The 27544-nt window shown below is 36.5% G+C and overlaps 3 protein-coding genes across 3 annotated transcripts; 2 read left to right on the top strand and 1 right to left on the bottom strand.

Moving 5' to 3' along the window:
• Positions 1 to 523: 523 nt before the first annotated feature.
• On the bottom strand, positions 524 to 1647 carry LOC125475606. The gene has a single exon (XM_048580583.1). It carries the CDS (start codon positions 1211 to 1213, stop codon positions 755 to 757), a length of 459 nt encoding a protein of 152 aa, XP_048436540.1. The 5' UTR covers positions 1214 to 1647; the 3' UTR covers positions 524 to 754.
• A 3470-nt stretch (positions 1648 to 5117) lies between these two features.
• LOC103931140 (protein KAKU4) lies at positions 5118 to 12621 on the top strand. The gene is made up of 13 exons (XM_048580382.1): positions 5118 to 5441; positions 6361 to 6434; positions 6993 to 7108; positions 7624 to 7709; positions 7793 to 7911; positions 8175 to 8357; positions 9200 to 9419; positions 10055 to 10101; positions 10262 to 10304; positions 10414 to 10492; positions 11095 to 11168; positions 11793 to 11892; positions 11970 to 12621. Exons 1-13 carry the CDS (start codon positions 5183 to 5185, stop codon positions 12394 to 12396), a joined length of 1827 nt encoding a protein of 608 aa, XP_048436339.1. The 5' UTR covers positions 5118 to 5182; the 3' UTR covers positions 12397 to 12621.
• Positions 12622 to 13199: 578 nt separating this feature from the next.
• Positions 13200 to 16181, top strand: LOC103931138 (COP9 signalosome complex subunit 5a). Its single transcript, XM_009340551.3, has 6 exons — positions 13200 to 13619; positions 13929 to 14210; positions 14293 to 14440; positions 14536 to 14618; positions 15614 to 15691; positions 15809 to 16181. Exons 1-6 carry the CDS (start codon positions 13215 to 13217, stop codon positions 15914 to 15916), a joined length of 1104 nt encoding a protein of 367 aa, XP_009338826.1. The 5' UTR covers positions 13200 to 13214; the 3' UTR covers positions 15917 to 16181.
• Positions 16182 to 27544: the final 11363 nt, after the last annotated feature.

Below are 27544 nucleotides of genomic sequence, written 5' to 3'. Positions count from 1 at the left end.
CATAAAAGAAATATGAAATACAAGAGATTAGGCAAATTTAGACCTAATCGGACAAGTTCTTGTAGGCTGCTGAAGTGTTTGAAATGACATTTTCTCAAATGAAATATATAATGAGCAATGCAGCAGAGCTTTAAACATAAATACAAGTACAAAAAGGTAGATTACATAGGGAATTTGAAAGAAGGTAGCCTGCTGAGCATTAAAATCTTTTTGTGTTATGAGTTGAGTGTTATTTTCTTATTCCTTTTTATTGTCTTATATAGATTTGACTTTCCTTCCCAATTAAGCCTTTTCTTCTCGAAATAATTCTCTCTGCTCCCAATTTGTTAATGTGACTGTTGACAGAGGATAAGGATTTACATCACAATTTGAGCTTTTATCCTCCTCAAAACTACCAAAATGCCATTCGAAAGTTGATTTTTCTGTATAGAAATTGAGTTAAATGTACAATGTGAAAGAGGTTTGCCACCCATAATGCCACATGGAAAGTACTTTTGAATCATTTGGGCTTCTGCAGTATTCATTTCTGCTAAAGTAAATATCCATTTAAATTTTAAGTGGAATAAAGGCAATTGAGCCTTGTTTAAATCAAATGATGCCCGAATTTATATTCACTTTTGTTTTAAAATTCTTCATTAATCTCAAAATTTTCACATTTACAAATCATCGAATGACCAATTTGCCCAACCGTCCTCACCCAAATTCGAATTCAAATGAAAACGACATGCGAGTCCCAAAACCACGACATTGATCATCACAAATCTCTCCGAGAAGCACTCCTCCAAAAGCCGGCACCATCGAATCGGTCCCACATCTCCTTCTCCAACAAATCAGCGCCCTCCGATTCATCCTCGCTACCCCTTCGGTCATCTACGTCGCCGTCGCTGTAGCTGCTCGCTCTCCTAAAGAATTCGTCGTCGTCGCTATAAAGCCCGCCGCCGGCGAGCCCATTGGGCCTGGGCTGCAACAGCGCCTTCTTCTGGGCCGCCAAGCACCGCCGCTTGTTCCTCCTGTGGGCCAAGGCCCTCCTGCAAATACCTTTCGGGACTTTGTACACCGTCAATATCAGTAAATTCATCACGCTGAACGGGCAGCAGCAGCACACCGCCGCGCACTCCGCCGCAGCGCCGCCGGCCACCTCGCCTACCCTGCGCCTCTCGCGAGGCGGAGGCCGAGTTAGCGGTGGCGATAGAAGCAAAGCATCCCGTGTCATCTCTGAGCCGAATGGCAGAGGAGATTTTAGATTGATCGGGAATTGAAATTGTTGGGAGTAGGGATTAATGGAGAATTGGAGGCGGGGTAGATTGGGTATTTTGTGGATTCATTGTGTTTCATGGGGAAAGATAAATTTTCCCAGAAAGCTAGAGAATCCAAAACCCAAAATTCAGAGAGAGAGAGAGAGAGACAGGGGGGAAGACAAATGCCAATGCCAATGCGAATGGATGTAGAGAGAGAGGGAGAGAGAAACGGACGGGAGACAGAAGGAGAAGACAGCGAAACGGAAGGGATCCAGGGAGGAGCGAATCGTTAGGCAAAATCGTAATTTGAATGAAGGATGACTCGTGTAATTTTTATTTTTTCGATTTTTTTAGCTAAAATAATTTTTGAGATTATATCTAAGTTTGGCCAACATCAATTATTTTGATTATTTCGTGAAAAATTCTATTAAATAAAGATCAGAATGATAAAAATACCTTCAATTTAATAAACAATAGGTGAAAAATATTTGACAAAATTTGATGTATTTTCGTCATTTTATCCTTATTTAATGAAGATTTTCTACATAAAAACTAAAATAATTGATGGTGGACAATTCAGGATAATTTTTATCAATTTCAAATCTCAGAAATAAAAATGAATAATTTTGCTAATTTTAGGAACCATTTTGATTAAAAAGCCTAATTTTTCACACTTGTTGATAAAAAAATGTTACCTTTTTAAAACTTATCCGAGACCAATATAAAAAGGTAACTTCAATATAAATTCAGTTTTGTAAATTATTATTTTGTGATAGAATTGAAAATTTTATAGAATCATAGAATCTTAAATTATAATAAGTAAATCCGTTCAACAATGTTGCATTCAATTTTTTTTTCACACTTGTTGAATAATCTACCTATATAAAAAATAAATCATTTTCAGCTACCTATATTATAGATATGTTTTGCTTGTAATCTACCTCTTCAGATTTAGTTGTATTCAAGTTTGTCTTAAATATGTTTTGCGTGAAATTTTTTGTAGTTAGGATATAGAAATGTTACAGTTGGACTCAATTTAAGAAACAGCTTGGATTTTTGGAGTGGATTTAATTGCCCAAAAATAAAAATTAAGGTAATGCTATGACGACCATCTATTTAAATCATATTTTGTAAATATATAAGGTGATTATTAATGATTAAATTAGTATTTAAATGTTGATTAACGTGCTTATTTTTTATTAGTAATACATCACATTATTTACAAATTTAGTCTAAAAGTTCATCTACCCTAACATTAATAAAAGGAACTATGAAAACCATCAAAGTGTTACAATATTTGGGCTTACTTAAGTGCTAGACTAATGTGCTTCTCTTCTACACTGAAGTTCGAATTTCAACCGCTATAATTAAGATGAATTTAGTTAAGTGGCAGACCTCCCCGCCTCCCTTCAGTATATTTCCCACAGTGGCGTCTCTTTACTTCTTTCTTCCTTCTCTCCCTCCGTCCTTTTGGTATCGTTTGGTATGCAGACGGGACGGGACGGGACGGAACGGAATGGGACAGGATGGGACGGGACAGGACGGAACGGAACGGAGCGGGAGCAAAGATGCCCTTGGATGGAAACAAGGAGGAAGAAGAACGAGACGGAGAGGTTATAATTTTGTATTCCACGGATGTGGAACGAGTCGTTCCAGGGGAATGAGGTCGAACTAAAATTCACCCAAAACTTGTCCCGTGGAACAACTCGTTCCACCGGTTTTAGGCGCACCAAACGTGGGATGGAACGCATGTCCCACTCTGTTCCGTCCCGTCCCACATACCAAACGATACATTTATGTTTCCTCCCACCTCACTATCTCTCAGATTCTTCCCCACCCTCCCTCTCTCCCTCCGCCTTCCCGTCACCCCTCTACTTCTGCCTCTCTCTCCCCTTTCGCCACCCCCGCTACCTCATGTGACCCTTATTCTTCTGTTTTCTAGTTCAGTTTTTTTTTTTTCTTCAATTTTTCTCAATTTTTTTTTGTTTGCTGAGACACCTTCCTTCCCCAATCTTTTTCCTTCTCCCCACTGTGCTTCGAGTGGCGACTAATGATTAGGTCTAAATATACAACGGGGCCTCCAGTTAAATTTAGGGATGTGATATCCACAAACCCCATTTTACTTGTCACACACCTTTTTAATTTTCGACCGTCGGATTAGATGAATTGAAGAAGATCAACGGACATAAATTATCAAAGGGTGTGTGAGAAATAAAATGAGGTGTGTGGATAGCACACCCCTAAATTTATTCTTGAGTCTTCCTAAGGTCGTAGCTTTTACAGTAGCTTCATCGATGTTACCTACCAAATAAAAAACATGCTCAAGAAGACCGTCTAATTCCTACATTTTGTCTCTGTGGACTGAGGAGAAGAGGTGATAGAAGTAATCACTGATTTCCTGCACATATAGATTCTGACTTGTTTTGTCAATCTCTTTACTTGTAGGAATATCTCCGGTATTCTATTTCCCTTAATTGTAATGTTTGCGCATTTTCTGTATTCTTGTAAATCGAGCAATGTACCTTATATATTGGAGATGAATAGAGTCCTCAAAATAATCGAGGTTAGCCATTGAACTGTCTCTCTTCTTTAACTTTGCGTTCAATTATTGACTAATCTTTTATGGTATCAGAGACTTTGACTCATTGCCATTTTTTTTTTCCCGATCCTCCTTCTCCGTCACAAGCTTCCCAATGGCCGCCACCACCACGGCTGCTGCTACTTTTGATGCCTTTCCATCCGTCTCTCACTCCATCAGCATCAAACTTGACTACTCAAACTATCCCTTATGGCTGGCTTAAATTCTTCCCGTTCTCATGAGTCGTCAATTACTCCCCCTTGTTAATGGCTCATCCAAGCGTCCATCGGAGTTTCTCAGCGACCACAATGGCAAGGTCACTACCAAAGCCAATCCCCAGTATCTGACCGGGTTCACAAGGATCAACTTGTTATTTCGTGGATCAATGGCCCCCTCGGCCACTGCCCGTTTCCAGACTGCTCGTACCGTTTGCCTCGCTCTCCAACAAAGGTATGATTCTAAAAGTCAAAGTCGAATTCTTCACCTTCACCAATTTCTCTTTTTTTTTTATTTTTTTATTTTTTTTTTTTAGCCGAGTACCCTCGAAACATTTATGACTAGTAAATTCATTATTTTTCAAAATATATTTTAACAAAAAATATCTAAAATAAAAAAAATTAAAAGAATAAAAAAAGCCAATTGCCCTGCATAGATGTGTGACAAAAAGCTAGTATGTGCAGTGGCGGAGCCAACATGAGATCATTGGCTGCTCATGACCCTAATAGCTTCATAATTTTAATATATATTTACTTGTATATTTGTGTATGACACTATACATGATTGCGACAAATTGAAAAAATAAGTCAAAAACACTGAATTACAAACCACTGTTTCTTTTGTGCAACCCCATGTATAGTTATTTGTAGAATTTTTATCTTTCTTTCCTTTGTCTTTCTTCTTTTATTTCTTATGTTTGATAAAAAGCTCACATGATAGTCCTCCATAAAATGGACAAATGCAGCATAACTAGGCAGATACTCATCAGAAGCTAGACGAAATGATCCGATGATGTTCCCTTGGCTCAAATTATAATCTCGTTGTTATAAAATTCTGACTCCGTCAATAGATGTGTGTGTATATATATATATGTATGTATATATATATAATACTGAATGGTTCCGATTAGTAAAGTACATCAACAATGACTTGTTTAGAACTGAAAATCCAAATAAAATAGTCAACAAAAAAACAAAATAGTTATAACCGTCACATTACAAACCTCAACAATAGAATGTTCTGATGAGACAGACTGCGAAAAACACACAAACAAACCCCCAACCCCCTTTTTAACCTCCACAACGGACTTCTTCTGTCTATTTCTCATTCCCTCCCTATTTGGCTCCCTCCTTCACATGAGAGAGCGGCCATGGCCACTGCCGCCACTTCCAGATCTCGCCGAGCACTAGACTCCCGATCCGGCGGCAAAATTGTCCGCCCTCGACGGTACGCCGGTGCTAGGACTCCCTACGACCGGCCTAGGTTTGTCAATCCCGCACCACCCGAAAACCCTAATTGGTTCTCCCGGCTCATCTACTCGCCTACTCGTAAGATTGCCAGCGGCGCCGGGAAGATTATTTCCTCCGTCTTTGGTCCTGACTCTTCCTCCTCCTCTTCTTCCTCCTCAGGTAATCTAATTTTGCATTTGTATGTGTTTACAGTGATTATATGAAGCTCAATTTGTGTATGTTTTGGTAATTTCGTAGTTGAAATGCCGGAAATCGATACTGTACTTAGTTCCGATCCGGAAATTAGTTTTGATAGGTTGAATGTGTAGGTCGATTAGGTTTTGGTGCTAAGAAAATTTGAGTTACTGTTCTAATTGTGTGCTAGATGCTTGGAATTTAGGAGTAAACGTAATTTTTTTGGAAAATAAATTATTTTAAAGATGGCATTTTTTTCCGAGTAAATTATAGCAATGGTGCTTCAACTTTAATCAAATTGGAGCAATGATCCCTCAACTAAAATCCATTACCATTGGTTCCTCAACTATCAAAATGTGTAGCTATGGTCATTTTCGTCAACTTTGTTAGAATTTTGTCAAAATGAGTTATGTTGGAAGGGTCCCTCAACTCATCAAAATCTGTAGCTATAGTCATTTTTGTCAACTTCGTTGGAATTTTGTCAAAATGAGTTATGTTGGAAGAATCATTGATACAATTGAGTTAAGGTTGAAGGACCATTGCTCCAATTAGGTTAAAGTTGAGGGACCATTTTTCCAGTTGGATTAAAGTTGAGGGACCAATGGTAAATAGATTTTAAGTTGAGGGATCATAGCTGCACATTTTGATGAGTTGAGGGACCAATGGTAATGAATTTTTAGTTGAGGAACCATTGCTCCAATTGAGTTCAAGTTAAGGGACCATTGCTACAATTTACGCTTTTTTTTTCCCTTCTTAATCTTGTTATATCTGTACATAGCAGTGGTGGATTTCAGTTTGTCTGATGTATTAAAGAGTATGGCAGTTTTGTGCTTTAGTGAAGAAAAAAGAATGCTGCCCTTTGGTTTTCGTGGCCTTTTACTGGATTTCTTGTCTAATTTTTCAGAGGATGGGACTGACGATGAGGCTGATGATGATAATGAAGATATTTCGACCCAGGAAGATGATGGATTGAATAAGGTAATAGTTCTACATGTTGTATTGTTCTGTTGTTCTGCATGCATTGGTATGCTTACAATTGGGCAATTTTTTGAGCATTTGAAAGAACTTATGCTAGATGTTTCAAACAGTTAGGTCATTTGACTCATGCCCAATTTCCCATTGATGAACGTACAAATTTAGGCTCGTGTATGGGGCTCTACAAGAGGTTGTAGTCATATCCTTACTTAGGTTGTAGAAAACTAGTTTGAAGTTTTTATACTCATGGGGATGATAAGGAACAAAAGGGAGGCTGTGAATATTTTACAGCACTGAAGGTGATCTTTAAGGATGGTTTCAATGGGTTATTTGGGAACTAAAGTTGTGGAAAAAGCTTGTGGTAAGCGATTTAGTTGAGTAAGAAAAGGATATGATGTGGGGCTACCAAGAATTTTGTGAGGTATAAATTTCAGGGCTGTCCAGGGACTATGAACAGTAACACAATACGTGTAGTTAAACCACTTTTTCAGTTTTTCTTAGCTTCTACAGTTTCATTTTCTTGTATTAGACATGCAATGTTGATTTTTGTTGTTGAATTAGAGGAATGGGACATCAGAAGAGATCAAGTTCCTTGAGAAGGAGCCCCCAGCAACACTAGGGAAGAGCAACAACAAGCATGTAATTGAACAACTACTTATGCAGGAGACCTTCTCGAGGTAATGCTGCACTTTCTTGATTAAAGATGAATCATTATAATTTTATATTTCACATTTGGATTTCCCTTGGTTGTTGCTCGTTTCATCCTTCTTCTACTTATATTAGACTTGTAATGTTTGCTTGTCATTTGTTTGTGTATTTATATCAACCTAATTTATTTTCTGCATTGAGGTCTGTAAATTCTTATTCTACTTCGAGAATCTCGTGTTATTGAACCTTGATTTCTAGAAATATTTTCTTAAGGTTTAGTGCTTAGGCTTGGTTCTTCTATCAAAGTAAAAGATGGTTCTTCACACTTCCAGGCTAGGATATGCCTTGATTCATTGGCCTTGTCCTCAATTTATAAGCACTCTACCATGAACATAATGTTTTATGGGTTCTATACTGTATTGGTCTGAAATCTGTTGTGTTATAGAGAGGTTTCCACAAACTGTTGTGTATCATGCAACCTTTCTGCTAATTATTCTTCATTCCTATTAACTAGTTATTTGACTTCAACTTTGTTTTTGACCAGGGAAGAATGTGATAGATTAATAAAGATTATTAAATCGAGAGTTGTAGGTTTTACCAATGCTGAAGGTGCAGAGAATACAAGACCAGGTGAGACACCTAACAGTTTCCAGTGAAACAGGTTTAGAAATTTTACCAATTACTTTTTAATTTTGGTATTAATTGCATTGCAGATGTAGAGAGTCCTGTTATGGAGGCAAAAAAATGGTTGAGTGAGAAGAGATTGGGATCAACTTCAAAGCCAGTTTTGGATCATGGAACCCACACCTTGAGCGCTCTTATGTTCCCACAAGTTAGTGCTCTTTCCTCTGGTATTATATCATGGCTATCATGTGCTGTCTCTTTCCCCATGTCTGGCATTTTATCTTTGGGGTGAAATCTTCTATAAGTTGTCTTTTTATGTCAAATAAGCAATTGTAAGCTTTTCAATATTTTGATGAAAGAAAACTACATCGAAGATATATGCTATTAGCTTCTCCTTGAGTTTATATTAGCAATTTGTTGAGATACCAAAGTCTGATGTATCACATTTTCAATTTGATCCTGTTGGGGCAGGGTGGTGAAGACGAAGGTGGTTCACCGGTGGATGTGGCCAAAGTGTATATGCGGGCACGTCCTCCCTGGGCATCTCCTTCTATTAAGCATGGAGAACTGAGATCTCCGTCATCAATAGGGATGCAACTGTTCAACGAAGAAACCCCATATTCAACTGGTGGCAATTCTGTGTCTACATCCAAGGTACCATTTGGAAGTTTTCTTGTCATTTCTTTTTCGCTTTTGGGTTTCTGACAGGTAGGATGTAGATTTTAAACTCAAACAGTATTGCTAACGGGAGGTTATTTACTACTCCAGTCTATATAGATGCCAGGTCTTGGTTAATGATAAATGTATGTGACAAAGCTTGAGGCTGGAGATCGACTTTCAAAGTGAACAAAGACTAGCAACTCAGTTTAAGATTGGGTGTTTGTTGTTTAAATGGATGATGACTTTTTCTGAATCAGAAAGATATGTGGGTTAGGGGAGTTCTGGTTATTGTATTATGTGCAACTGTGTTACGCAAAGCAAGGCAGAGTTGCAGATTTTTCGGAGTCTGTCGATTTGCAGTGACTAAAAAAATGTCAGGTTGTGTTGTGTATGCTGGGTCAAGTAAGAATAGCTTGTTTTGTAAGCAAGGATAGGTTGTAAAGTTGTAAAATGCAGAGAAAACCTTGAAAAGTTAGTGATTTAATATTTAGGCAGACAAGCCAAAACATTAACCTAGTAGAGTGAATCCACAGAGAACTTATCGAGGTGTCAAGACAATTTATTGGGTCCGATGATGGCGTTGTCACTCGCATCTGGGAACATGAAGCATGACAGAAATTTTTTCTCATATAAATGTGTAGTGACCATTTATTAATTGAAAATGCAACTTAAAAAATAAGACATTGGATGTTGATGTTGAACCTCACATGTTTCTTTCTCTCTTTCTTTCTTTCTTTCTTTCTTTCTGTGTTCTGTGTTTTAGTTAGTGAAACAGAAATTAGGGAATGTATGTCGTTATTGATATGCTGATTGTGCTATCTGAAAATTTAATGCAGCTGAAAAGGGATGCCCCTGCTACTGGGTCCTGGAATATTCAGGAGGAAATACGAAGAGTGCGATCTAAGGCATCAGAAGAACTGCTGAGGTCCCTACCTTCTACAAGAATTGATTGGTCCACATCTGCTTTAGAAAAGAGAAGTGTCTTGGGTTCTTTTCCGGGTGGCCAACGAGAAGATGATGTGGGAGATAAACTTCACAATTCTAAAAATGCCATAGGTTCGAATTTGAACTTGTCCTTAGGAATAACTACGTCCAATGGCTCCAACGGTATCTTTTCTTGACTGGAATGCAGTAAATCTGTTGGTTTAGTCCAATAATCCATTGTCATTAGTAGATGAATAAATTGCATAATTTCATAGTTTAAGGGAGATTTTGTTGGCTTTCCAAAAGAGTCTTCATACGCTCCTCGTATATATTTTCTTTAATTATTTTAATCTCAGAATTTATTGATACAATTTCCATTAACACTACTATGAAGATGATATTAATGAAAGAAGAATAATCGTAGAACAGTGGTGCAAAATGACTATTTTGGAGTTCCAATAACACTTGCCTTGAACTTCTAGAATATAAGGAAATTAAATATAATAAAACTAACATGTGGGACCTTATCTTCTGCTCGTATAGTTTTGGGGAAGACACTAGGGATTCTCTTTCTTTTCAGTCAACCAATTAAAAAGTTTCTTAATTCAACAATTTCCAAAAACACTTCAACGAAAATGAGTTTATAGAAAAATGAATGAAAGAGTAGTGTAAGATGATTGCTTTGGAATGCCAGTAACACTTCCCTATAAATTTTTAGAGTTAAGGAAAATAAATTATAGGAAATAACCCATCTTCTGCTTTCTCAGTTTCGGAGAAGACACAATATGGATTGCAGAGAGATTTGCCACTTCCGGTAATTATCAGTTCTGAAGAAAATCACAACTGTTTATGCATATGTATCATTTTGTTGCAACTTGACTACTAACATATGGTTTATTTATTTTTTCTTTAAGTCTGATAAAGATTGTGCTACCAGATGTCTTGTTATAACCTTTTCTTTTCTTTTTGTGAAGGATTCAGATGCCGCTTCTATGGGTGGCAAGGGTGATGCTTCTTGTAATTTTCACTTTTATCTTCTTCCTTTGGACATTCATATTAATGCATATGTATGAGTATACTATACCTTTAATTCATCTTTTACTCACTAAGTTTGTCCATCAAATAGGTTCTCAGAATGCCTTAGAAGAGATGTTAAGCTCTGGACAACGACTCGAGGCATCTGAAGATATCAAGACTGCTCCCAGGTTTGCTCCTTCACGGAATTGTTTCTTATTTAGCCAAGAAAACTTCTGTCAACTAATTCTTATAGCTTCTTAAAAAATTATTCAATGCATACCCAAAAATCGTTATTAGATTACGGGTACCATTTGAAAGCAAGCTTATGATTCTTCAAATATCAGCTTGTGGTTAGCCTAAAATTGTTGTTTATGCATGTCAACTTGTAGTTTACTTAAGGGTGTCATCTGACCTCAGCATGATAAGACACGGCAATACTTGTCAGGCAACATCTACTCTTTGTCTCCGAATACCATGGCTCCTGTGTTTGAGGAGCAGTTCTAAATAAAAACTTAAAAATTACAAGAAATAGTTGATATTTCATCTTCCTAGCATCCTCATATTCTTGTAGTAACTTAGAGACTACTATTGTTGAGCATGTCTGATACAAGGGCCAAGCTGCGCCTAACTCCCATTCTGTACAGTTTGGGTCGGTGATTTTGATCTTTCCTTCACCTTCCCCCCCTCCCCCTCTCCTCCCCCTTCTTCCCCTCCTCCTCCTTTATTTTTCCATTTTGTACCCTCGATATTTGTTTGGTTTATCACATTCAATTCCCCTTGTACGTCACAGTGATGCTGGTGCTGATGATTTTGATGGACATAAGGACACTAATGGGTCTGAACAACAAAATTCAACCATACAAGGTGAACTTTTTCGACCCTGTTGTTGTGTGGGTTATATCAGCATACACATTTGTGTTGTTATCGTACAGGTTATATGTTTGATATTGTGCTGGCCATTCGGCATTCAAATGTATTGTACTAATATGTATATGTAGCAAAGGAATTTTGTTTGTCTGGCTGAATAACTAGTGTGAACCGTGTCTATACTGGTCGGTAGTATATCATTGTTAAGTATATGTGCTTTAAACTCTGAATGTCAACACTTTATCCAGGTAGACTTACTCAAAAAATTAGATACTGTGGGAGGACAAGTTCATCTCACTTGGTCTTCGTTTCCAATGGAATTATACGTGCTATCAGCCCATCACCAAAACTATTTTACTTGTCGTGTCATGCATAATACTCTCACCATATTGTGTCAGCAAGTAATACAATTCCAGTTATATCATTGTTTTATTGGGATAGAACACTATGTATGTAGCTTGGATGACGCAGTTCTATTTTGTACTAAATAATTTATCGAGTCTGAAAGATGCCATTCATAAATCTTTGAAGTTCAGTTGTTGGATAGCAGTTGACATTTGACTAGGCATTTTGGTTGTGCATCAGGCGTTCGTATTTATATATATTCTATTTACTTTTCAGTTTCAGATTCAAAATTAGACGATGTAACGTGCTTGACAACAGAAGCGACTGCATCAAGAAGTGCTTATACCACAAATGGTTTCCGTTCTTCAGTAGCTGAGTAAGCGGTTGTTGAGGTCATTGTTTTGGCGCTGCATTATCTGCATAATCTTATTGCATTGCCTTTCTTCGTTTCAGTTTGTCTGCACAGTTGGGCACAGAAGAAAACGCCGTGCTCAATGGGGAAAGTAATCCAGTCAGCTCGAGTCATGAGATTGCAGCTGCAGATCTCACTTTAAATGATAACCGTGAGTTTTTGAATGAACCTACTGGCGAGGTCACCAACAAAAACGGAAACGATATTGGTGCCACAAAGGAAAACGATGGTGCACATTTGAATGAAGCTACTTTTGAGGTCCACGAACTGATTGAAAATTATATTGATGTCACGAAGGACAAAGATTTCGTTGCCAGTGGCTCCCAAAACAGCTCTAGTATGCCCAATGAGTTATCACAGGAGCTGACCCAGCCAAGCCCGGTAGCCAAGACTGACATTGTTGTGGAGAAGCAGAAGGGAAAGAGACCAACTAGATCCAACAGGAGAGGCAGGTCGCGGGGCAAATGACACAGAATTGTGGTTTCTGTACCTTACAGTGTAATTTATTGTACACTAATGTAATTTGGCAAATGTGTTTCGTTTTGTTCGGGTTCCATGTCAAGAGGAACAGGGTAGGAATTACTGTCAGGTATTTACGCCACGGGTCGTTGTCCACGTTTAGCTAGACTTAAAAAGTTGTAGAGAATGTTTCTAATTGATTGGAATTGTGAAAACCGCCTGTTTGAGTTTGCACGATGTGTTGTAACAGCTCTCCAAATTTTCTCATGTTGAGTGATCCTTGCATTTGCATGGCTCGCTAATTGTAATGATTTTGTTCCTCCTTGTAGGCAATTTTATAGTGGCTGATATTGCCAGGATCTAATATATATTGATGTTGTTTAATGAAAATTTGAAACATTTTATAAAATAAGGTGTTGTAAGATTGAAGTCGATAAAGTTGGGCAAATCCAAACCCAATCTAAGTAAGCTCCAACCCAATTTAAACTCGAACTCGAATAAACCTACATGAACCTGAACCCCACCCACACCCGAATGTTGGGTTAGGATTGGTTGACCATCTAATCTGACCAACCCGGCCAAGTTGCACCCTAGTTTAAAATATAATATCGATCTTAAAAAAAAAAAAAAAAAAAAAAAAAAACTATTTTTTGCTCCTTGGGCTTTCTCTTCTCCGAAGGAGCCCTAAAAACACAAAAGGCAGCCCAATGGCGATTTATTTATTTTCTTAGTAGAAATCGACTTCGCTTAATTACTCGCACGGTCAGAGTCGTATATTAACATCAAAGGACGCTGTAGTGTCTCTCAGAGACATTTTCGCAAACACCATGGACGCGCAAATAGCCCAGCAGACATGGGAGCTCGAGAACAACATAATCCCCATGGACACGCCGCCGAGCGTGGCGAAGCCGAAGGCGGACCCGACGGCCGACGCCATATTCTACTACGACGAGGCGGCTCAGGCCAAGTTCCAGCAGGAGAAGCCCTGGGCCAGCGACCCCCACTACTTCAAGCGCGTCAAGATCTCCGCCCTCGCGCTCTTGAAGATGGTTGTGCACGCCCGGTCCGGCGGGACCATCGAGGTTATGGGCCTCATGCAGGGCAAGACCGACGGCGACGCCATTATCGTCATGGACGCTTTTGCTTTGCCTGTTGAAGGGACTGAGACTAGGGTTAATGCTCAGGCTGATGCCTATGAGTATATGGTGGAATATTCCCAAACCAATAAGCAGGTATGTGATTTTATAGATTTTTTTTTCAAATTATTTGTGTTTTTCAATGTTTAAGGCATGAACTTTTGGGCTTTCATAAACCCTAATTGCTGTTGTTGTTGGGCTATTGCGTCATCGAGTTGCTGCTCTTTTCTTACATAGTTGCTGAGAAATTGAATTTGCTAGGTTTCTTAGTGGGTTTTGTGTTAAGTCATATAGTTTCTCAAATTTCGTTATTGTTAATTTGTGGAATAGGATTCTTGTATTGGAGTCCATGTATTAGTTCTATTTGTGCAAGGTAATCTGCTTACTGACTGTTTTATTGCCTAGGCGGGGCGGTTGGAGAATGTGGTTGGGTGGTACCATTCTCATCCGGGTTATGGATGCTGGCTTTCGGGTATTGATGTTTCGACGCAGATGCTTAACCAGCAATATCAGGAGCCCTTTTTGGCTGTTGTTATTGATCCAACTCGGACTGTGTCTGCTGGAAAAGTTGACATTGGTGCATTCAGGACGTACCCAGATGGATATAAGCCTCCAGACGATCCTGTCTCCGAGTATCAGACCATTCCTCTGAACAAAATTGAGGACTTTGGTGTTCACTGTAAACAGGTATGATGTTATTATCCTAGAATTCTTTTGCGGAACTTTGGTTTGTTATTATCTGAAACTTCTTTTGTATTTGTGTATGCAGTATTATTCTCTGGATATCACTTATTTCAAGTCTTCTCTTGACACTCACCTCTTGGATCTGCTCTGGAACAAGTATTGGGTGAATACTCTTTCTTCCTCACCTTTATTGGGTAATGGTGACTATGTTGCTGGACAAATTTCTGATCTAGGTACTTTCTTACCTGTGCATACTACCTATTCAAATATTTTCCGTATTGTTAGATTATTTACTGAATATTAAGTTGTGTTCTTTGAATCATGCCAGCTGAAAAGCTAGAGCAAGCGGAGAATCATTTGGCTCATTCTCGCTTTGGGCCATTAATAACACCCCCACAAAGAAAGAGAGAGGTAAGTCTCTCTTCCCATTTCCCTCTATATCGCTCATTTGATTTAGAAGAGCTATCTTTTAAATGGATTTGGACCATACAAGTATAACTGCTAAGTGGAATCTGTTACTCATATATATATATATATATATATATATCACTGGAATCCATATCACCTTCCTGCCCTAACCTTCTCTACGTGTGTATATATATATATACACGTAGAGAAGGTTAGGGCAGGAAGGTGATATGGATTCCAGTGCCACTCCTTATATTCATCTAGTCTATGCAAAATACACATTTATAAAATTCATCATTCTATATGTCTATGAGTGGATTTACATGCAAAATTGATGTGTGAACATAGTGTCATTCTCCCCTTTCATTGAGTTCTATTCTCTCTCTTTCATGAAACCAAACTGATAAATATATGTATACCTAGTTCTGTAGATATTAAGAAGAAAAACAAAAGGATAAAGAACCAAATTATTTGCCTAGGAATCATGTGGACTTGCCTTTGTGTTGTTTCTTGTATTCTTGATTCTTGTTCTCAGCTTTGAAACAGTTTTTAAGTTTTTGTATTTATTTATTTTTCCAAAAGAAACCAGGAAAACAAAAATATAGCACTTTTGAATCTTCTCTGGAACATTGGCCTCTGTTTTAAAATTTAGCAGCCACTGGATATCATGCTATATGGAAATTCAACTCGTTTGCCTGCCGCTCGTTAAAAAAAAAAACGTTTTTGTTCAACAAATTCAACTGTTTAGAATTATAGTACCCACAGCTTTTCTTCTGCTATCCTTTCTATGTGGGTCCCACTTGCCCCCATATAGATAGGCATTTTAGATCCAGGTAATGTTAGAATGCATGCCTGGGTGATTTCATTCATGTGCAGGAGAGATTTGTGATTTAGAGAAGAATGTTACATAATAAGAATCTTGTTAATATTTAACCATCATTCACGCTGATTACCTACATTGGCAGTAGTTGAATTTGAATGGCTTCATGAATTTGCAGGAAGAATCCCAACTTGCCAAAATTACTCGGGACAGTGCAAAGATAACCGTCGAGCAGGTGCATGGTTTGATGTCACAGGTAACCCCTGGCCGTGCCAATCTTCATATATCCTCTGTTTGCTAGTGCAGTGGATTCTTATAGCAACGTCCAATTTGTCCTTAATTAACACCGTTGCTCTTATTTATCTTTGCTCAGGTTATCAAGGACATTCTTTTCAATTCTGTACGCCAATCCAACAGATCTCTCCTACAGCCATCTCTCACAGAACCATCTTCTGACCCCGAACCAATGGTTGAAAGTTGATTTTGGCATTCTGGCGGCAGCACTGATGGCGGAGATGATTCACTGCCGGAACGAAACCTTGATGGAGTCCGGGTCACTGTTTACGATCCTGATATTTTGAGTCCATTGTTGTTGAAATTCTGTTGCTAACTTTTGTAAATCCTCGAGGTGCTGGTGTTTTATTTTTGTTTTCTTCGGAATTTCCATTTTGCTAATCATATTATCTATATACTGTATGGTTGGCAAAATTAATCCTTCTATTGGAATTAGGCTTTTGGGGCTCGAATGGTGAATTGTGTTGCGTTTGCATTTCTATGAGGCCCAAACTACCTCATGGAAATGTATGAATTTAAGAAATAATTGGTCTTGTAAGCTTAAATTGAATTTTTATTCAAAATCTTTGCATTACCATTTTTTTTCCCTTTTTGGGGTTTGATTTACTCGTAACCTACTAAGCAGGGAGTTTATTAAAAACATTGAATTTAGAATATGGTAAAGTAGCTTTTGGGTGGGAAACTATTATTTTGACTTTCTTTGTTTTTGTATTTCTGGAATGAGTGTGTTTTTATTTTTAATATTGTTTGGTTCCTTACACATAATAAATCACTCAAATTTTGATTTGTCTGTAAGGAGTGACTACTGACATTTGAACACTACTTAACTCTTTATATGCAACAAGTCCAATGTTTTTAAAAACACACCCCGAGGTGCGCCTAGGTGGCTTTGGAGACGGAGCAGGAGCGATAACACCTCTACCCAGTGGGAGTAGGCGAAAACTTGCTTAGATGTGGTCAAGGTGTGCTTGAGGCGGTTGATTGGGTGTTCCTAGATCCATCAGTGATCTGAATCGATATCAAGGGGCTCTATCCTTTAGGTTATAATTGTTACTGTGTGGCGACATTTCACGAAGAAGACGACCACGACGAAGAAGAGAATTGTTTTTTTTTTCTTTCTAAGAAAGCTTTTTTGAACAAACGATAGTTTCCCCACCACTTTAGTGTAGATACTATCGTTTGTTTAAAAAAAAAAAAAAAAAAAAGGTTTTCTTCTTCATGTCGTTTTGGCCAAGTCATTTTTTTTAATAACCTACAATAGTCTCCCAAATAACCCATAGCAGTCCCCAGTTATTTAAATCCAGTAAGGCTTCGACTTACGCTTCAAGGCCTTCGCCTAGGCGGGGCTAACAAAATCACCTTGCTTGCGCCTTTGCCTTTTAAAACATTGAACAAGTCACTCAAATTTGATTCCCTACCGTTTCAAAAACAAACCACAAACAATTTTCTTTATAAAACTCTATTGTTGGGGTTAAATTGGGTATCGTTATTAAACATCAAAGTAGGCAAAAAATGCTTCTCTCATACAAATTTTTACGTGGGATATTTAAGCGGGTCACTATTCGTTCTGGTCCATTGCTAAATGTGTAGGAAATTCTAACAGATGGAGCACCCTAACATGAGCATGCATGCTACAAAAGATTTAAGAAAAAAAGGGTCTAAAAGATGAGAGCTAAAAACCATACGCGGTAGGCAAGAAAATTGGGAGGATGAGGAAGGCAAATGCAATTGCTACTTATTTATACAAGCATCCAATAAGATTGGAGGAAATAAATGAAACGACTTTTGAGGGAGGGAAATAAGGGACAACCCATTTTATGTAAATGTACACATATATACACAGTCACAATATATATATATATATATATATATATTTATGTGTGTGTATATACACACACACGTTTAGTGTATATTAGTGGGTTTCACATGCAAATGAAACATAAGGCTTCACTCGTGGGTCTTTTTCCTACTTTGTGTAGGTTTTGTTGTAAATGCTGCTGCTGCAAAGTTGGGACCTCAAAACCATCTTTTTCACAATCACCATCCCACTATAGAGAGAAAGAGAAGTTCCATGAACTAAAAGCCTAAACAAATCTTCCATTTTCTATCTCTTTAGCGGGTTCTTTTGTGGTCTCTCTCTCTCTCTCTCTCCACCATTTTTTGGTAGATTTAGATTGTTACAAGATAACAAAAAGGTTTGTTCACACGCAAAATCTTTCAATGTAGCTAGCCATGTTGTAGTGTACAACTTTCTTTGCACTTGTGACGACTTCACATGCCAAAATCCCTTCACCACTTAACTAGCTAGGGTTAGGTGCATGCCATTGTCTTGTGTGCTTCAATTTTTGTACCCTAATAGTTGGAAACATTCATGAGCTTATGACTTTTCCAAATAGAAAAATATAATGCTTTACTTTGAACACTTTCCCACCACAAAGTGTGCTACCTGCATTAGGCTAATTTGTGTCTCTCATTCACCTCTGTGACCCATCAAATATTTTTAAAATGGCTGAAAGCGTTTTTAGTAAAAATATTTTTGGAACGAATTATTAGTAAAAATGCAAGTAAATCCTGAAAACATTTTCTCTAAAAGTGATTTTAGTTATTTAAAAATACTTTTAAACGAGCCATTAATATTTGAAAAGTTGAAAACTATACTATAATGTGTATATAGTGTTTGTGTAAAATTCTCAATAAAATCAAGTTCCCAATACAAAGTCAACTTCAGGATATGAGAGGACCCCAATTTGGATTTTGCAACATCTTTCTCTTTCACACGTCCATTGGATCCCCTCTTGAGCAAATGGTGGGAATTCTCATGATCCACTAACACGGGCTGTTGAATTTTGATCAAAGGGCTACAATTATTATAATTTTTAGAGGGACCTCCTGTTTATAACCGTTGGATCAAAATCTAACGGCCTGTGGTAGTGGATCATGAGGATCCCCAACATTTGCTTAGGTGGGGATCCAATTCCCAGGAAGAGGGTCACTGTCCTTTATTGGAACATGAGTTTACAACCTGGCAACCGCAAGGAATTATTATAACGAATGGTTAAGTTGAAATTCTATTAGTTTTGCACAAATTTGAATCACAATAATGTTAGAGTTATAAGATTTGTTCATTAAATAATGTGTCAGTATACGTGATCAGTATATTATTTATTTGATATAAATAAGGTTTTGAAAAGATCATTTTATTTTTGAATTATGGAACACTAATTACAAGTTTCAATATCTCAAATTCGAATCGATCAAAAACATCATTGGACGAATAAATTTGGCGTTTGAAAATTACTAGTTTCAACTTGATGAAATGCTCCAAGAACCCTTCGAAAAAGTGGAGGTTGCTAGGGAGAGGTGGTGAGAAGGAATACTCATGAAATGCTCATCCCACTTAGTAAGTGGGTTGTCTAATCCATATCAACTCTGCAAAATAGTTACATGTGGGGACTTCCATTATTTCTACCGTGCCACAGGAACCACACCGAAAACATTTCTGATTTCCTGGTAAAATAGTTTGCAATTTAGGGTAAAAAGTTTCTTTGTGAGCAACTTACATGGTACAAATACATTATTATTCTCATATTTCGTGTCAATGATGTAATGTTATTAGAGAAAAACTTACACATGTAATTGTATTATTGATACAAGACGTCGCGATACTAGTGCACCCGTGCCGTAAAAGTTGTTCTTTACGTAATTGGGACAAGACCCGTGCCTACTTCTGAGAATCATCTTCCTAGTGATGTGGAAAAAAGCATTGGTGCCAATAAAATTGGAGGTCATATAGGGCTTCATATCTTGAGCAACAGCAGCAGAACCAATTATTCTCACGGCATCTTTGCTCTCCACCTTTCTTTTCTCCCAGTATTGTCTGCTTTTGCATTTCCACGTTAAGAATCTCTTCTTATTTGGTCGTAAAGGTTTCCATTTGGTGGGACGCAGACGTACGTAGTCGGGCCCTGTGGAACCAAAAACCATGGACCAGTACGACTTTGATATACATTTTTTGCATAATAATATTGAACCATATATGTTTTGCTAGCTACGGTTTTGAGTGGCAAAGCAAAGATGCTGTTTAATATAGGAAGATCCTCTCCGGATCCCTTCCATCCAGATCCAGAGGATCCTTCAATCCTATCCGTTCAAAAGAAAATCGAACGGCAAGAAAACATTCGGCCGACCTTGACGCCATTGGAATGAGGAGAAACTGTGATGACAGCAGCGGCGATGGTTTTGATGGTGGGAGGGTTGAGAGAGGGGCACGGATGTGGAGGAGACGATGGCGTCATCGAAATCGTAGTCGGGATCGATGGCTTCGCGGTCCTAGCTATTTCAAGGCAAGTTTGCGACTGTGGCTTCGCGACCCCGTTTGAGGAAGGAGAAGAAGCTGCGATTGCTTCCCGGCTCTGCTGGAGGCAAGCCTTGCAGGCAATCTTCTGAATCCTGAGGATCCGGCTGGAAGGGGTCGGGAGAGGATCCTTTCCCGTTTAATATGGTCTCTGATTTGAAAACCTTCTTGCATAATATATCATTCAATAAAAAACTAAGCATGATGCATGCATACGGGTCTCAAGGGATGAAAATCATGCAAAATATGTATGCAGTTCTCAAAGGACACAAAAGATTTCGAGTGACCGAATAATTAGTTCAAGTTATAAGTATGAAAACACATCATAAACTTTAAACATGTCTTCAATTGAATTGTTCAGTTATTCAGCAATAAACTTAATCACGTGACAAACAACTCTACATCACTAAATATCTATCTTGGCAATCAAATTAGAAAATAAAAAGCTACACGTATACTAAATTGATCACTGTAGACTGACTTTTCCCTGTGGAAAGTTCATGTACAATGTTGTGGAATTCGATCGGCTCTGGACCCTAGTGTCCAAAACTGTAGACTGACTTTTCCCTGTGGAAAGTTCACGTACAACGTTGTGGAATTGGATCAGCTCCGAACTTTAATGTCCAGAGCTTAATGATCAACACATTTGAGCTGATGATTAGTGTGTAAAAGAAATCGGAATTGTTGATTTGTGTGGTGTACCAGCGAAATGAGTTAATGGAGACCGTCGGATTCACTTTGTGTAGCTCAGATATGTTGATCCTTAGGATCTAGACAATAATATCCAAATGAATCCAATTCTCAATGTTCAACGCAAGGTACCGGCTTCAAGTACAATGTTGCTATGACTTCATTTAATCTTCTGTTTCTGGCCTGATGGTCCGCATAACTCGATTGAAAATAAAGCAATGCTAATTGCTAAAATAAATAAATAAAAATATATTTCCATCGAGCCACGTGTCCCCCAAATGAACGTAAATTGGAGGATAAGGACTTTGCTAATCAGATACCGACGGAAAAGCAGGTGATGAAAGTCATTTGGAGGGTTCTTCTGCACGGAAATATGTGTAAGAGGTTGCTTTTCTTCGGTATAATTAAGTCAGTCACGCTCAATTAGCATCATCCACCATCATTTTAAGACCGCTAAATTAATATATTTATCTCATAAATTATATTCATTTTACAAATGAGTTTACGAATCACGACAATAAATATTCAAGCATGAGTGACGTAAGCACATTATTGTGGAAAACTTGGCTACACCAAGATGTGCTTAATTTCTTGTTGTCAGCGTGAGGGTAATGTATCTTATATCACTTGGATGATATTATTTACATACACATTCTTACTTCTTATGCACCATATTAATTTATGTTATTTAATCTTCTTCAATTTAATTGATCACACGACTGAAATTAAAAGAAATGTAAGAATAAAAAAATGACGTAGATAACACCACTCTATCGCTTAACTTAGAAGCCTTCATAATATAAAATTAGGGTGTTATACTAATTAATTCTTTTTTTCAATTAAGTTCCAAGGATTCAATAAGTCTAAAAGAAATAAAGTTTCAAGCATTCTTCTCTATCACTATAGTCTAACGTGTGTGAAATCTATATAGTCCAAGGCTCCACGTGGACGGTGGTTGTATTATTTTGACCAAACCTCATAATATTCTGTGTGTTACTAAATCTCAACCGTTGGATATCACATGAGATCTTACCTTCAGTTTTCTTTTTAAGTATGCTTTTCTTTTATGTGTTACTGGAAAGATTGGATTTCATATGTTTAGAACAGTGAATCTTTTTTTTGGCCATACAAAAAGTTGGACAACAAAACTATCACGCCAAGGCATTGTAGACATATAGAATATGGCTATAAAGTCTGATCTGAAAGCATAATCAAATGTCAATCTCTTTTTTTGGGTGATAAAATTTTAGAACCCGTTTGCTAATTATTTCGTCTTTTTTTTTTAAAACATTTATTATACATCTCTCTCAATATTCTTCATCCACTCTTCTACAGTTCTTTGGTTTCCTCTATATGTAACACAAAATAAAAAAATTAAAAAAAATTAAAAAATTAAAAAAATTAAAAAAAAAAAAAAACGAAATGGTTATCAAAATTATTGTTTTCAAAGATCATTGGCATATTGATATTTCTTCTGTTCCTGGGATAAGTTTCATAAAACAAAAAAAAAAAAAAAGTAAGATTTTATCTTCCAAAAGACATTCCTATTTGCTTTTGATATAGCGTCATCAAGTCATTACATATTTCAGAGATAGAGGAAGAGAGGTGGTTCTATCAAAGAGTTAGTCATTTTTAATTGTTCTATTCGTAATCACATATGTTTTTATAAACCCTAAACAGATAAGCTAAAAAAATTTAGGTCAAAACTTTGCCGCTGCAGTTGTATGTGAAAGAGTAGACTAAGACCTGTCAACTTTCTAAGTTTTCAACCGCCCAATTAAGAGAAAAAGATGGTTAGGCATTTTCTGGTGTAGGGTTCTTCAAAAATTAAGGGTCAACTAGCCTTTGAAATTTTTTATCACCACACAAAACAAATTAATTTAAACATTATAAAAATGTACACCAATTGCTTGAGAAATATGCAATTATGGCATATTTAGGGTTTGTCTTCGAAAAGCATTTATATTATATTATGGTCGTGCCTCGTGCAAGACTGCAATTTTAAGTCAAAACCATCACATTTCTTAAGGTCATTTTCTTGTATGAAGCCTTCGCTAGTTACAACCAATTTGACCTTTAAAAGGATAAAAATAGAAGAAATAGAAGTGGTTTGTAGAAGAAAGAAGATAATAATTACACCTTAAAAAGCCATCGAAAGCAATCAATTTGCAGTTGTATTTTGTTCAGGAGCCAGAGAGGAATTTGGCTTTCTGGTTCGAAGCATATATAAGCAAAGAAAAAAACCAAACAGATGATCCAGAAGTCATTAGTCGTAACACATTGGTATTAAACATGCCATAATAAACTAGTATGAAATTCATTATCTATGTTAGTGGTGCAATTCAGGCGGACTAGGCAGGTTAGATGGTCAAACCAACCTTAACTCAATATTCTTAATTCGGATTTGGGTCATGCGGTTATATTCGGATTCCAATTTAAGTTGGGTTCGGGTTTGCCCAATTTTATCAAATTCAATCTTGTAACGCATTATTTTGTAAGACACGTCTCAAATTTTGAACAAAATACCACAAAATTATTTAAAATTCAATTTTACACATCACCATCCATATAAAAAATAAACCAAATAGCATGAGACACATTTCTAAAGTTTAAACCATGCAAAGTTCAAATTAAATGACAAAACAATACCATTGTTTTAACCAAAAAAAGAAGAAATGTAAAAGCAATAATTTTGTTTGTTCAAATGAAAAGCAAACAACAAACTTCAAGTACACCTTTCCCAAACTTGGATCTAGCTTGTATAATAAGAAGTGGGACGGGTAATCTATGCATGAGCAATTCGGGCTAGAAATCGGGTTGGGTTTGCGTTGACATGGAAGGGCAAAGCATCAACTCAACCCAACCCAATAAATAATCTGGTTGAGGTCGGATTGGGTTTGGGTAGGTTTTACTTCATTCTAACCCGCTCGATAGGGTTTGAAGTCGAATTGGACATGGGTGGATTTGGGTTCAAACTTCGAACATATAATCTATACTTACAAGTGAAAATAATTTCAATTAAATTATAGTACTAAGCGACGATAATCTGAATCCCCTTATGATACAAAATTATAATTTTTTATTCTAATAATGCTCAAGTTTTGCATGGTCAAATTGGGTAGACTATTAGATGGAATGCAAATGAGCTTATATCCCATGTGCATGTAGTGTAGGTAAACCATTTCATACATACTAATATAGCAATGAAATTTACAGGGCAACTTGGACCTAATGAATTCATTCAACGTACGTTACCCCCAATATGGTAAATTCCAAATTAGCACGCTATTTCTAATTTCATTTCCTCAAGAGGGGTTCTTAATTCATACATAAAAAAGGAATTTCCTTCTATTATTTCCCACCAAATTGAACATTATTACAAATAAATCACGACTTATTATCAAATTAGCTATGGAATCACGGGTATATTTGGATTGAATGGTTCACGAGAAAGGATCCAAATTTGGAAAGTAAGATGAGATTATTTACTAAAACTTGAATAAGATGAAGATTATTAACTAAAACTATACAAAGACATTATTATCATTTTTTAACAAAAACTACACAAAAAGATTATTAGATGTTGCGTAACTATTTTACATTATAAGTACAAATATTAAATGTATTGAGACAATCAAACGAAGACAAATAGCCGATCATCGGACACCCGAGGCCCAAAGAAGAGAAATACCAGAATGCAGCCAAAATATTTCCTTTGGAATTAAAAAAAAAAAAAGTTAAGTTAATTATAACAAGGTGATATTTTCTCAATAAATAAAATATTTAGTGTGAATTATTTTTTCGTCTTAAAAATAAAATAAAATCATAATAGCTCAAATAACCGGTTTTCTATCCTAATTTTTATATAGAAAATACGTCAATAGCTTCAAAATGCATGGTTTAGCGAGTGCAAATCCTCTGCTCTTAAAATTCTCATTGATCTCTCTATGACTTATATACTTGAGTGACATGTGTTCTTTTGACTTAACTTATCTTTAGTTTATAATTTTTTTATTGAGAAAATAAGTTAAAAAAAACACTATTAAATGAAATTTAAATAAATGTTCGGATGTTAACAAATGAGCTAAATCACATAGAAGTTACGAAGAGTTTTGGGACTGTATTTGAATTTTGGTTTGGAACACATGGAAAATCTTATGTGATTGTCGTTGGGGGACCGAAAGGGCACGGAAGCTTCCTGCCTTGAGCAACCACTGTTTCACACGTAATCCCTTTAAGAAGGCAGGATTCGAGGGTTAATTGACAGAGAGAGATTTCTGTTATGCGCGGGATTATGTCACCCAGGCGTGCAGGTTGGGCGCGTTGTCATCACGAACCAGTTTGAGTCTTAACATTTAACTCTGCGGTTCCTATCCGACTCAGCTATGTGCAGCCCTATTATACGTAGGGATCGAGAAAATTTGATTAGCAAAAATTTGTAAAATGGGTCTTTTAATTCTGTATAAAGATAGATTGGATAGTTTATTTTATTGTGAACTTATAACTCATTATATTCAGTCATATTTATCTTGTATTTGACATAACAAATAAAAAATTAGACTTAAATCTATTTTAATTGCCGCAACATATTCCATCCAATTCACCGAACGAGGCTTTATGGTCTAATTCTATGGTTGCATATCTGTTTTTTTTTTTTTTTTTTTAATATTTTTATGACAAGGGAAATAAGGGTAAATTGCCCAATTACTTCCTGAATTTGGTACTTGAACTTTGAATTTTTTATTTTAAATTATACTTATATGTATATAATATAAATTAATGACTCAAATTAACTTTTAAGCAAATTTCCCTTTTTAGTGTCTATTTTCTTCAAATTTTCGTTGAATTTAGTCACGTTCATAACATATAAATAGTTTAAGGTAATTAGTAATTTGTATGGAACATTTAGAAAATAGAGGTAAGGAAAAATTGGCTTAAAAATTAGTTGAGTCCTTAATTTATAAAATACACAAGTTTGAACGATGTTGCCGATGCATGCAAGCTCATCTGCCACCATGTTTGCTTCCTCGAAAACATGTGAAACTCGAACAATTTGTAATTCTGACATAACCCTTCTTTATATCTTTAAAAAAGAGTCAAAATTTACAAGAAATATATTTTTAATCTTGAATGCAAAATGTCTACGGTTATAAAATGTGAAATGAGGAATTTATGCAATATTAAAACATGAAATAAAATTCTACCACTATATAATATATGACATGAAAACGTGGTTACAAGCACAGAAAAAAAATCTTATCTTCGTGAAGTTAAAAGTCTCATCTAGTTACGTATACTATTCACATGTTAACATTTGATTGATAATTAGTATACGTGATATAATATGCATAAAAAAAAAGTATATTGTAACACTGACTAATATTTTAACATATACGTAGTGATAGGTAGTGATATTTTTATAGTTTAATTTGTTGAAGTATCTTTCGCTTACATTAGTAAATGTCAAAAGATGTTTACACGTGTCAAGTAGTATTGTTCTTCAAATAATATATTTTAAATATTATTCTTCGCATTTAACACATGCCACCATTGTCTTGGAGAGAATAATAATAGTGTGAAGAAACTCTCTCTCCGGTGAAGGTGAACAGTAAAAGAAAACAACGTTTCTGAAAATTGTCGGCCACCGTCACTTCTACTCTCCTTGCATGCGTAATGCGTTAGTTACTAAATTAGATGTTTATTTGTTTCGGAAAGAAATTTTGTAACATCATTCAACATCTTTAAAATATTTCAATTTCATATTTTAATTACTATTTTATTTTAATATCATATATCAATTACGTAATTTGTTAGTTAAGTGATGACGTCTTAAATAGGGGTTCATATTTTTAGTATGAGATTGCAGTTGACTTTAAACCTGAGATGATAAAATGTAATTTACCCTTTAAATTGAAACTACTTGTTTTTCTTTTTAAACAATGATGATATTTTATAAGCTATACTGAGGGAGAGTTGAGAATTTGTACTTGAGACGCAAATGAGATGGAGAAGAAAGCTTTATCAACGAAGACTATCCACTACTTACAAGAGAGTTGCATCAAGAAAAAATTATGGGTATCAATTTTTACACCTGTTTCCTCCATATGCACTCGCCTCTAATTTCTAAGCTTCAATAATTGAATGAATCCGAGGAAGGAGGAGTCACAGAAGCTATGGATATAGAAAAAATAAAAGTGCGAAAATACTTGAATTCTTTTTTTTTTTTTTTTTTTTTTGGACAACATACTTGAATTCTTTTTTAGTAAGCAAAGAAAATAAGAAGTTCAGAAGTTTCTTAACATGATTGAAATAAGATCTCTACTTTGCTTGGTTTATAATTATACAATACAATAAGATGCAAAAGTAATATACTTGGATCCATATCTGTCGTAGTTTTCTAGCCATTGCAGGTATGTAGATTGTGACATCCCACATCATCCAGGGGAGTAATCCTTAAATGTATATTCTCATCCTTACCTAGCACGAGGTCTTTTGGGAGCTCACTGGCTTCGGGTTCCGTAGGAACTCCGAAGTTAAGCGAGAAGGGGCTAGAGCAATCCCATGATGGGTGACCCACTAAGAAGTTGCTCGTGAGTTCCCAAAAACAAAACCGTGAGGGAATGGTAAGCCCAAAGCGGACAATATCGTGCTACGGTGGTGGAGCGGGCCCGAGAAGTGATCCGCCCCGGGCCAGGATGTGACATAGATTAACTTGCAAACGTAGTTAATAAATTTTAAAATCATGTTTTTTTATGTAGGTTAATTGTAGAG

This window comes from the organism of the source record quoted next, unplaced genomic scaffold (genome assembly GCF_019419815.1).
Source record: "Pyrus x bretschneideri cultivar Hongxiangsu unplaced genomic scaffold, Pyrus_bretschneideri_v1 Contig15, whole genome shotgun sequence".
Taxonomy (NCBI): domain Eukaryota; kingdom Viridiplantae; phylum Streptophyta; class Magnoliopsida; order Rosales; family Rosaceae; genus Pyrus; species Pyrus x bretschneideri.
Note: the sequence above shows the minus strand (reverse complement) of the source record. Positions and strands in the feature narration are given on the sequence as shown.